The sequence below is a fragment of the Bufo gargarizans genome, chromosome 2 (assembly GCF_014858855.1).
Source record: "Bufo gargarizans isolate SCDJY-AF-19 chromosome 2, ASM1485885v1, whole genome shotgun sequence".
NCBI lineage: Eukaryota > Metazoa > Chordata > Amphibia > Anura > Bufonidae > Bufo > Bufo gargarizans.
In genome coordinates, this window is record NC_058081.1 from 687,466,222 (window position 1) to 687,478,430 (window position 12,209).

At 42.1% G+C, this 12,209-nt stretch overlaps 1 protein-coding gene across 1 annotated transcript; it reads right to left on the reverse strand.

Annotated features, from left to right (window-relative positions):
* Positions 1 to 618: 618 nt before the first annotated feature.
* Positions 619 to 7,736, reverse strand: LOC122926311. The gene is made up of 2 exons (XM_044277684.1): positions 7,709 to 7,736; positions 619 to 1,234 (listed from the first exon to the last, which is right to left on the reverse strand). The coding sequence occupies exon 2, from the start codon at positions 1,225 to 1,227 to the stop codon at positions 619 to 621; it is 609 nt and encodes a 202-aa protein (XP_044133619.1). The 5' UTR covers positions 1,228 to 1,234; positions 7,709 to 7,736.
* Between the last annotated feature and the right edge of the window lie 4,473 nt (positions 7,737 to 12,209).

Consider the following 12,209-nt stretch of genomic DNA (forward strand, 5'->3'; position numbering starts at 1 on the left):
ATAATACTACCCAGAATGCAATTTTGCTACTGATTTAGTATTAACCGCTTATATCTAGATGGCACTGTTGTATAAGCAATATGCATCATACCATTAAGGGTTAACTCATACATGCCTAATATTTTCAACACTTCACACCTCTGACATCTAGAGGCCTTGTCTCAGGGCTGAGGGACAAACTTTGATACATGAATATATACTTTGAGGAACATCTAGGCCATTCTCACACTGTGGAATTCATGTTCAGATAGGAAAAACAATAAAGCCTCAGAATCCGCAGGTGCGGTGTATCTTCTAACTTTCTAAATGTATAATATATTGTTACAATAACACTAGTTTTTGAACAGTACAGTAATCTTCTCATGGACTTGCTTTGGCCTACATGAAACTTCATACAAAACAGTGAATATAAATCAACATTGCTCTTAAAGGCAATGAATACCCATTATAACTAAAATAAGTAAGTATAACTGTTTAAACTTATGAAAAAGCACAACAAAATCCCCCTTCATTACAATGTAATCCAATAGAGAAGTTGGGTTACATTGAAATGTCACAAAGGGCCTTTCATTCAGAGTCTTCAGAGACATTAGTTCTTGTTTAAACTGTTCGTGACTCTCATGAAGATTTATTGAATGAGTCAATAACTTTGAGTGTAAGTCGGCGGTGACGACGGTATCCTCTACAACGGAATATAAGTCCGATAAACGTTTTTTTCTGGTTCTCCATCTCTGCATGAATACTCATTAGGTTCCTTTTCAGTGAACCGATCTCAAGTTCCAATGTCTTAATAGAGATGGAATTAACAGCTGATACACCGGTGGCAATGACAGTGCCCATTACGGCAAAGATTATGGCGGCTGTAATTGCAGAAATGAACCGCTTTGGTCGTCGACTTGTTGAAAACTGTTCTCTGGTCATGGTTTTCCTTGTCTGTTCCAGGATCTGTGTAACCCTTTCTTGGGAATAGCCGATGTGCATTTGATACCAACTCTTTATCTCCGGAGACGAAATCTCAGAAATGTTGAACTGTCTCTCGACGAAGACACGTGGGTCCAAACTGACGTAGATCTTTTGGGATAGAGTCCTCTTATTCGTCAAGATGAATCCCGTGGTATCCTGTAGCATGATCCCAGATGAAGGGCCTGGTACAGCAATCGGCTCGGCCTGGAACTCCTTCCCCAAGATCAGGACGATGTAGATAACGGCAACAACCCTCTGTGCCATTTTGCACCTGTAATACATTGTATGACAAATATAAGTACATACATCTTCCACTTTTTATCACTCCTGCAAGAAAAGAGTTAAAACTACCATACATCTTTGATTTGGTCTCGTTTCTTTTCTTGGACAGAGCAAGTTCTCGATACAAAAGTGAGTCAAGAGATAATTAGTTACAGAGGAAAATACATGAGGATAGGTTAGTACATTTGTATGTTCATACTATACCAATCCTGGGTTTCCGTCTTTAGCTGGAACCTTGTTATCTCTTTACTCTTCATCATCCGGCAATCCTTCCATTTGGCGAAGTTGTGACCTAGGATGACAAACACGTAATTAATTAATGTGCACCCATTTCTCTATAAATTCATCCCCCTTAGGAATTTTGATCTTGTAGACCACAGGTGACAATTTGTCAGTGACGACATAGGGTCCCTTCCAGGAAGGCAGGAACTTCCTTTCCTTCACCTGATCCCGGGCGAAGTTATAGAGATAAACCTGATCGGAAATTTGGTACTCCTTTTGAGTAGTCTTCAGATCATAGTAGGTTTTGGCGCTCACGGCTGCTTTCTCCAGATTCTTCTGGGAAAATGCAAAAGCATGCTGAAGGTGCTTACGTAGATTCTCTATGTACTGATGGGCTGCAAAGTGTCTCTGTCGACACTTATCAAAGAGCCATCAAACGACTTCAGTTTCGGCTTCTTTGCTGTCACCTCTAATACCTGTTGGAAGTAACTATATGACAATATAGTGGCTTGTGATCCTGTGTCAAGTAAACCCCTGATTGGTCTGATAAGTTCATCTTGAAGATAGGAATCAAGAAAATATCGGCCTTCTATCTGAAACAAATCACATAAAAAATTAGGGTGATCACTTATTTGACATTTGTTAAGGATTTGACCTTTCTGCAGCGTCGCGACCTCTGATGAATTCTTGGAAATCTTGCTGCTCGCGATGGCAGCAGCAGCAGCCCCCACCTTCGGAGAACACTGGATCACATCACAGCTTACAGACGGCAGCTCGCAGGTGGACGCTGAGATGATAGGATCACTCACTGGAGAAGACACATTAGTGCAGGAATCATCATGATCAGACTGTAATATAGATAACATGTTAGACATCTCCTCCTTGGCCTCAATTTTAGGGTCAAGAACGCTGCAAGGCAAAGTAGGATTAGAAATCACATTAGATTCTTTTACAACTATCTCAGTAGCCTTGCACCGGCCTGGGCTCTGACCCTGCCCTGCCTGCATTATGGGGCTGAGCTGGGTCCTGCAGTTGCCCCTAAAAAAGACTCAGGCTGTTTTCCAGTTGACACCTGGGACATTTTACTAACGATCTCCTGTAATTTGGCCACTTGATCTGCCAACTGATCCAAACGATTGTTTGGTTTGCGCACAGTTTGGACCTCTGGTGCGCCCTTATTAGAAGTGGGTGACCAACTTCTAGGTGAGGTAGGTGATTCAGGCCTATTTTCCTTCTGTTGTCTGGGCCTGCTGTTCCAGCGCCTGTATCCCCCTTGGGGACCCCTATTGTAATATTGGGGACGGTAGTTAAACCTGCCAGCACTGGAGTTATCCCCCTCTGGCCCATTGGGGCTCTGAGGTCTTGTTTGCTTGGGTCCTAACTGTTTTCGCTGGGTTTGTTGGACAGGTCCTGTAGACTGAGGGTACTTACGTGGCTGCGTTTCAAATTTGAAGCTAGGGTTTACCTTAGCTTCTGCTATGCTTTGTTCTGGGGACTTTTTATATCTCCTCTCTCCTGTAGCATGGCATTCACTGATGTTATACAGTGAGGTGGCAGCCGTCACCAACCTGTCCAAGGGAGCTTTGAGATCAAGATCTCTAGACAAGCTAAGTTTAATTTGCATGGGCATTGCATCATAAAACAGCTGTTTGAACTCCTCAGACTCCCAGTTTGGGGATCTATACGCCAACCCATAGGCATTTTTAAGGATAGGGAGGAATTCCCGGGGACTCTGATTGGGTCTACATGTGAGTTTATAGATATCACGTTTTGCAGCAGTCACAGTACGGTAAGGTCCAAATTCTAATTTGACCTCGTGCAAAACATCCTGCCAATACTGAATTCCCCTCTCCCTAAATGAAATAAAGTAGTGGCGATATTTACCATCAAATGCCCATGGTAGGAATCTGATCCTGTCCGCATCAGAATACAATTTTAAAGAATCCATGGTGGACTGGTACAGTTCTAAGTGATTGGCAATTTCAGGAGAACCCTTTATACAGAATTTGGGCACAGTCACTGGCGCACCTACAGGGGGGGTCCAGCGGGTCTGGACCCCCCCTAGAACAACACAGGCGGCGCGGCCCTGGATGTAATTGTAGCGGCGGCGGCGAAGGGGGGGGGCAGTAGGAGATGAGCGCTTCCATTGTGGAAGCGCTCATCTCCATATCTGTGCTGCGGCAGGGGAGGGAGAGGCGTGTCCCTCCCCTGCTCTTCTGATAGGCCGCAGGCACTAATGCCTGCAGCCTATCAGAGGCCGGCTCTGGCGGCGCAATGACGTCATCATCGCGCTGCCTGAGCCGGGCAGCACACAGCAGGGACACGGGCCGGAAGAGGCTGCATCGCATCGCTGCTGGTAAGTATCGGTGTATTTATTTATTTATTTATTTATTTTTTTGAGGGGGGAGCTGGCACTATGGGGGGCACTATAAAAGGGGAGAACTGCACTATGGGGGGCACTATAAAAGGGGAGAACTGCACTATGGGGGGCACTATAAAAGGGGAGAACTGCACTATGGGGGGCACTATAAAAGGGGAGAATTGCACTATGGGGGGCACTATAAAAGGGGAGAACTGCACTATAGGGGGCACTATAAAAGGGGAGAACTGCACTATGGGGGCACTAAAGGGGAGAACTGCACTATGGGGGCACTAAAGGGGAGAACGGCACTATGGGGGCACTAAAGGGGAGAACGGCACTATGGGGGCAGTAAAGGGGAGAACGGCACTATGGGGGCAGTAAAGGGGAGAACGGCACTATGGGGGGCAGTAAAGGGGAGAACGGCACTATGGGGGGTAGTAAAAGGGAGAACGGCACTATGGGGGGCAGTAAAGGGGAGAACGGCACTATGGGGGGCAGTAAAGGGGAGAACGGCACTATGGAGGGCAGTAAAGGGGAGAACGGCACTATGGGGGCAGTAAAGGGGAGAACGGCACTATGGGGGCATTATTTGGGGGGCACCATGGGGGAGAGGAGCACTATGGGGGCTCTAAAGGGGCTTTTTTTTTTTTTTTACACATTATGGGGGGCACTATAGGGGAGAATGGCACTATGGGGCATCTGGTGGCACTATAAGGGCATTATTTGGGGGCACTAAGGGGAAGTGGGGGCTCTAAAGGGTTCTTTATTCTTATTGGCACATTATGGGGGCATTATTGCATCTGGTGGCACTAAGGGGGCATTTTTTTTTACTGGCACATTATGGTAGGCACTATGGGGGAAAGGAGCACTATTGGGGCATATGGTGGCACTTAGAAGGGGCATTTTTTACTGGCATATTATGGGCGACACTATGGGGAAGGGGAGAGGAGCACTATGAGGGCATTTACTGGGGCACTATATAGGGGTATTTTATACTGGCATACATTATGGGGACATTAGCTCAACAGCGGGTACTAAGCGGGGGTACAATCATTTTTGGGGGACATTATCTTTATACTATTAGTGTCTGGGCGCAGTTATTTTTTTAGAGCACTGTGTGGCAATAATTGTTGAAGGGGGCACTATCTGTGTGGTAGCAGTATTTCCAGGGGGGCTGTTTCTGCGGTATAGTATTGGGGGCACAGCGGGCACAGTATTGGGGCACTATCTGTGTGGTAGCAGTATTTCCAGGGGGACTGTTTCTGCAGTATAGTATTGGGGGCACAGCGGGCACTATCTGTGTGGTAGTAGTATTTTCAGGGGGACTGTTTCAGCAGTATAGTATTGGGGGCACAGCGGGCACAGTATTGGGGGTGGCAGGAAAGGGGGTTCAGAAGATGTGGAAATGTGGGAAACTAATATCTGTTTGTTAATCTCTGCAGAGACGGGAGATGGCTGAAAAATCATCATGGCGGTCTGGTCTGAATGGAGAAGATGAGGAAAGAGAACGTCTACAACAAAGGTGACATCACTGGATGTAAGAGGTAGGGGGCGCTATGTAGGAGAGGAGATGCTCCGGCTCCTCCCCCTGCCATTTGCAGAAGGAGGATTCAGAGCTGGGTGAGGACAGCCAAAGGGGGCAGCAGGCAGATGGTGGGGGGAACCACAGGCCTTGAGCAGGATCGGGGGAGGGAGGAGAGCGGAGGAGCTTCCTGGCTGCAGCCGGCTGTCTATTGTATAATGTGAAGCAGGCAGTGCAGCCAGGACAGCCTCCCCCTCTCAGTATGATGTGTAGAGACAGGCCGCAACTATAGAATGTCAGCTGTACAGTGTTTGTTGGGAGTGGCCTATTATATGTAGGAGGGGCTTTTAATAATGGGCGGGGCCAAAAAAAATTTCGCTTCGCGCGCCGCATTGTTCTTTTCCTGCGGAGCTTTTAGAATCACCAAGTAAAAGAATCAGCGCAACACGCTACACCCCCCCGTCCCTGCAGTTTTAAATATAAAGGGGGCTTTGAAAAATTGAATTAGCACAGCACACTACACATGCCACATTTTTTTGCCTTTCGGACCCCCCCTAGCCAAAATTCCTGGGTGCTCCCCTGGGCACAGTGACATTTAAAAACTTAATACTCAAGGAGTTCTGATCCTTTTCTGAACACTGAGTATTTTTCTTTCTAGAGACCACCTCAGCATATGTTGGTCGTCTGAAACTCTCATCCCCCTGATGGGCAATCTTATGCCTGCGTGGTAGGGAATGGATCACACGCTTTCCCACATCACTGTCACAATCACTCACGCTCCGCTCACTTCCATCAGACCCACTTGGCACAGGTGACTTAACCCTAACATTCCTCTCTAGAGGAGTACGTGGAGGTGCACTTCTGCGGCCTTTTGCGTCGCTAGCGCCTAGTAAGGCAGATACAGCTTGACACGCCTGACTGAAATGGGTTAAGGCCTCCTGTGTAATCATGCCATCACCCTCAGGGGGCTTAAGGTCTCGGATGGATTGCGCTTTAAGAGCGTGTGATGATGACATATCTACATTTTGGGGTGTGAGAATTGGAGGGTCTGGATATCCCTCATGATCAGACAGATCACCTTGAACATCAGCTACAGTTTGGCTTAGTTCATTTGTTTGCTGCAGACTGCTATAACGGATGTGCAGCTCCTCTGCCTCACTTTTTAATTTGTGATAGGCAGCATGGCTGTGATCGAGCTCACATTTTAAGTCCTCGATCGATGCATTTGCAGATTCTAATATTTCTTCCATATGGGATACATATGCATTTATTTTCGTTATATGCATATGTCTACTCTCTGAGAAAATGCTAACCTCTAATAAAGCATACAAAATTGATGGCAACATCTTTAAGAGGTGTTGGTTTTTACCTGCGGTATTTCTAAGCACATCAAGATAAGTTAGTTGTCTCCTGACTGTGCCAAGTGGCGTCCATACATCCACACATTCTCTCTTGGCTTCTGCCTGCAACTCACTTATCCATGCAGCCACATCATGATCCAAATCTAAATGTGAATTTACATATTCAACAACGTTATGGATTAACTGCTCCGGGCTAGATGGACAATCTCCTGTTGCAACATCACAACCGGCTTCACTACCGGCTGCACTCATTTTCTTACAATAAAGTTATACACAGAACTATGAATAATCTGGTTAGCCAAGAAAGGTATGGAACGGTTTACTATTTGCACAAATAATCAAAGAATTAACTCGATCTCGCTACCGGGGCCTCCATTTTATGTCGGGTACATAAAGCAAATGCTTTATATAAATATAAAGAGTTCAATCGAGAACCTGATTATTTTGTGCAATCAGTAAAACAGGGTACAAGCGTCTATGCAAAAATATAAATGGTTTATTATACAATAGGTTAAAATACAAACGAAAATGAATCAACATAAATTTCAATAATATACAATGATATGCAGTACCCAGAATTCACCACTATATGATACCAACAAAACACTACTCAACCAACACAAGAATATTATGCAATACAGCTTTAAATTTTGTGAGAGATATACAATCAATGGATTATGTGGAAAACTCAATCAAGAAGATGACAGATACGAGCCCTTGCTCCGCCCAAAAATGATGACCAATCTTCAGATAATGGTAGTATTGCAACAAAACGTATAAATTATTGGCTTGATATCAAACTAGGGAATATAAAGATTCCCAACAAAGAGTTTCTCCAATATTGTCTCCTTTATTCAGTTATATGCATCTTAACTGAAACCAGAGAAAATACTGATGTAGCAACTAACGTTACACGTCCGCAAGTGAGCGGGTATCTGGCTAAGTATCAAGCCAATTAATTTAGATCAATACTACATAAAACAAAATATACATTACCCAAGGGTCAAGTGATGTGCAGAGTCTTGGGGCAGCCAACTCTCAAGAGTTTTTCCCAATAATCCAAATGATTCTCCAGAGATCTATAATCCAAATGTTTGTTTCTCTTTTTTTTTCCTTTTCTCCTTCCTCCCTCTCTTTTTTTCTTTCTGGTAACTGGTTTCTTAACCCAAAACTTATCAGATGAACACGCCCTCCGAGTTTGGAACTTTCCAATCATTGTTGGAGGGGTGTGTGCATTGATAAGGAGCATGACGTCATAATACTACCCAGAATGCAATTTTGCTACTGATTTAGTATTAACCGCTTATATCTAGATGGCACTGTTGTATAAGCAATATGCATCATACCATTAAGGGTTAACTCATACATGCCTAATATTTTCAACACTTCACACCTCTGACATCTAGAGGCCTTGTCTCAGGGCTGAGGGACAAACTTTGATACATGAATATATACTTTGAGGAACATCTAGGCCATTCTCACACTGTGGAATTCATGTTCAGATAGGAAAAACAATAAAGCCTCAGAATCCGCAGGTGCGGTGTATCTTCTAACTTTCTAAATGTAAATTATATTGTTACAATAACACTAGTTTTTGAACAATACAGTAATCTTCTCATGGACTTGCTTTGGCCTACATGAAACTTCATACAAAACAGTGAATATAAATCAACATTGCTCTTAAAGGCAATGAATACCCATTATAACTAAAATAAGTAAGTATAACTGTTTAAACTTCTGAAAAAGCACAACAGGATGCTAACAGCTATTTAGAATATACTACTTGCCACCACGCTAAATGGAAGAAAAACATCCCTTTTAGCCAAATGAAGCGCATTAGGCGAAATTGCTCTTACGAAAAAATCCTGAAAACTCAGTTATCTATTCTCCAAAAGCGGTTCAGAGAAAAAGGCTACCAAAAAACCTTGATTAAAGGATCCATGGAGAGAACCCTGAGATTAGACCAAGAAACAGCTCTACAACCTAAAATGACCAAAACAAGCCCCAATAGAGACCTCCAGGTTAATCTTATCACCCGATACAGCAATAGACATTCATAAATAAGGAAAATATTGACCAAACACTGGACTATCCTTTGAAAGGACCCAGTTTTGAAAGATATATTGCCCTCTGGTCCAACTGTTACCTTTAGAAGGGCTCCAACCCTAAAAAATCTACTGGCCCCATCGTATCCCCATCTCAAGAAAAGAGAGAGAATTAATCGACTAACTTCTACCCACAATGATAATACAAGGATCTTTTAAATGTTTCAGTAAAAAATGTAAATGTTGCCAGATTATAACTCATAAGAGGAAAACAATCAGTATCCCAGGGTCCGATGAAGTTTTTTTCCTTAAAACATACTATGGATTGCAGTACCAGGAACGTCATGTATCTATTAGAATGTCCTTGCAAACTAAGCTATATAGGAAGGACCACACAGTGTCTGAGAGATCGAATGAATGAACATCGCTCTAATATTAATCGTAAAGTCTGTACACATAGTGTTTCAAGACATTTTTTCGAACACCATAATAGTGACTCAACTCTTTTAAAAGTCACTCCCCTGGAATGGGTGCCACAATCATATCAACAATTGTCCCGCAAGGAGATGTACTGGATCTATCACCTTAATACTATGTCCCCGTTTGGCTTAAAGGGGTATTCCCCTTTTAATGATCACTGTTAAATCTGTTAATGATTTAACAGTGATCATTTTTCTAAATATATTTAATTAACTAATTCCCACCCCTTAGAAGAAAATGAACATATCCTTACCTGACTGTTGTCTTCCGTCTCCCCTGGTTACGGCCACCACTCTTCTCCGGAATCTCAGTGGCCGCGCTTGCGCAGACGACTTCTTCTTTTCTCCCGGCCGGCCGCGCGCAGTCCCGAAAGCGCACGCCGAGGCCGCGCATGCACTATGGTGATTTCTTCCTGGCCAGTACATTATACTTCCAGCATAGAGGCAGGGCAGAGTGCTGGTTGCAGAGTGCTATTGCATTTGTGTTTTTGCGTTTGTATGTGTATTTCGCCATAGCAATGTGCACCTGCATACAGGGTTGTGCTGACTGAACCCTCCCACATTTTTTTCTTTGTAGTATATATTGGAGGCGTGGCGATCTCCATGCAGTCATGCACCCCTGACCAGTTAGTCTGCCCTGGAGGCTGGTTTTAAAGTCAGTATAAAACTGAGTCTGCTTTTATAGCGCCTACCAGTAGCCATTTGGCTCCAGGAGAAGTATATTGTGGGATCAGCATGCATGTTGGTACTTGCATCCCTGGATCCGATGGAAGCTGTTATGGCACCGGACGGGGTTAAAAGCAGAGTGTGCTTGGCGTGCAGGCTGTACCTGCGCTCCCTGGACTTTGTGTGGCTGTCATGGCCCATAACAGGTAGGAACTAGTGTTAGGGACCACTCATGAAGGCGACCTTGACGTGGTGAGTGGCTTATTACGCTTTGGCCAAAATGTACACCAATGCCTCATTCAACATCCAGCATAGAGGCAGGGCAGAGTACTGGTTGCAGAGTGCCATTGCATTTGTGTTTTTGCGTCTGTATGTGTATTTTGCCATAGCAATGAGCACCTGCATACAGGGTTGTGCTGACTGAACCCCCCACATTTTTTTCTTTGTAGTATATTATACTTGCCAGGAAGAAGTCACCAGGGTGCATGTGCAGCGGCGTGCGCGTTCAGTCCAGCGCGCGGCCCTGCCGGGAGAAGACTTCAATCAAGATGGAGCCCGCCCCCTGCCGAAACCAGAAAGTGGACTGCGAACCGGGAGGAGGTAAGTATGAAACAGCGTGATGAGAATACCCCTTTAAACAAAACATTAGACTATACCAATGATTAATTTTTTCTCTATGCCCCTCCCCAATTGTATGTACATGGGTATATTTTATATATATATAAATATATATTTTTATGTATACAGTACAGACCAAAAGTTTGGACTGCACTTTCAAAGTTTTCCCAATTTTTCAGACTGACTGACCTTCATTTCTTAAAGTAATGATGGCCACTCGTTTTTCTTTACTTAGCTGCTTTTTTCTTGCCATAATACAAATTCTAACAGTCTATTCAGTAGGACTATCAGCTGTGTATCCACCTGACTTCTCCACAACGCAACTGATGTTCCCAACCCCATTTATAAGGCAAGAAATCCCACTTATTAAACCTGACAGGGCACACCTGTGAAGTGAAAACCATTTCAGGTGACTACCTCTTGAAGCTCATCAAGAGAATGCCAAGAGTGTGCAAAGCAGTAATCAAAGCAAAAGGTGGCTACTTTGAAGAACCTAGAATATGACATATTTTTAGTTGTTTCACACTTTTTTGTTATGTATATAATTCCACATGTGTTAATTCATAGCTTTGATGCCTTCAGTGTGAATCTACAATTTTCATAGTCATGAAAATAAAGAAAACTCTTTGAATGAGATAGTGTGTCCAAATGTTTGGTCTGTACTGTATATATATATATATATATATATATATTTTTTTTTTATTTTTTTTTTATTCCTAGATCAGGTGCATTCATATGGATTGATATATTTATATTATTATTTTTTATTATTAATATTTATACAGGGGGTTTTATATATATAAATATATATATATATATATATATATATATATATCATAATATTTATGTATACACTTTTTTATATATACTAGAAAGTTTTTTATATATATATGTGTATATATATATATATATATTTATATATTTAGTTGAAAAAAATCGGACTGCACTCCAAACGTATCCTCAAACAATGTGTGTTTATTCACCCATATATGGCAAAGCTGGCTTTGCCATATATGGGTGAATAAACACACATTGTTTGAGGATACGTTTGGAGTGCAGTCCGATTTTTTTCAACTCTACGATTGGGTAAGCACCTGCTACCATACTTGGACTTTGCACCCACTTTGTACGCCAGGTGGTGCCGCCTGTGGTTTTTCTTTTTCTATTTATATATTTATATATGTATTTTTTTCTATATGTTATATTTTTTTATATATATTTTTGGTATTTTATATATATATATATATATATATATATATATATTTTCTATGAATTTTTTTGTATATATATAAATATATATATATATTTATTTATATATATATATATATATATATATATATATGAATTCTGGACTAATCATGTTCTATCATTAATATTTATTATTCAATACTAAGTATCACAATAAGATCTTATTTTAAATATTAAATATTATTTATTATTATTTATAAACTTTTAATACCGATTATCAAGAACATTCATATAGTCATGAAATAATTATCTATAATATTCATATATCTATTAACTTTTATATAGGGGTTTTATCTGTTTGTATAGGTAGGCATACTCTTATATACATTCTCTCATTTATTTTTTCCCTTGTACATGCGATTTATTAGCCCTCCCGATCTAGTGGTTCCTCTTTGATCCTTCTGCCTTCCTTAATGTGTGCCAATTTGCTTCTAATCGAGC

What these genes read in the sequence shown, in the direction of transcription:
- LOC122926311 (XM_044277684.1), bottom strand. Translation starts at nt 1,227, where the DNA reads ATGGCACAGAGGGTTGTTGCCGTTATCTACATCGTCCTGATCTTGGGG.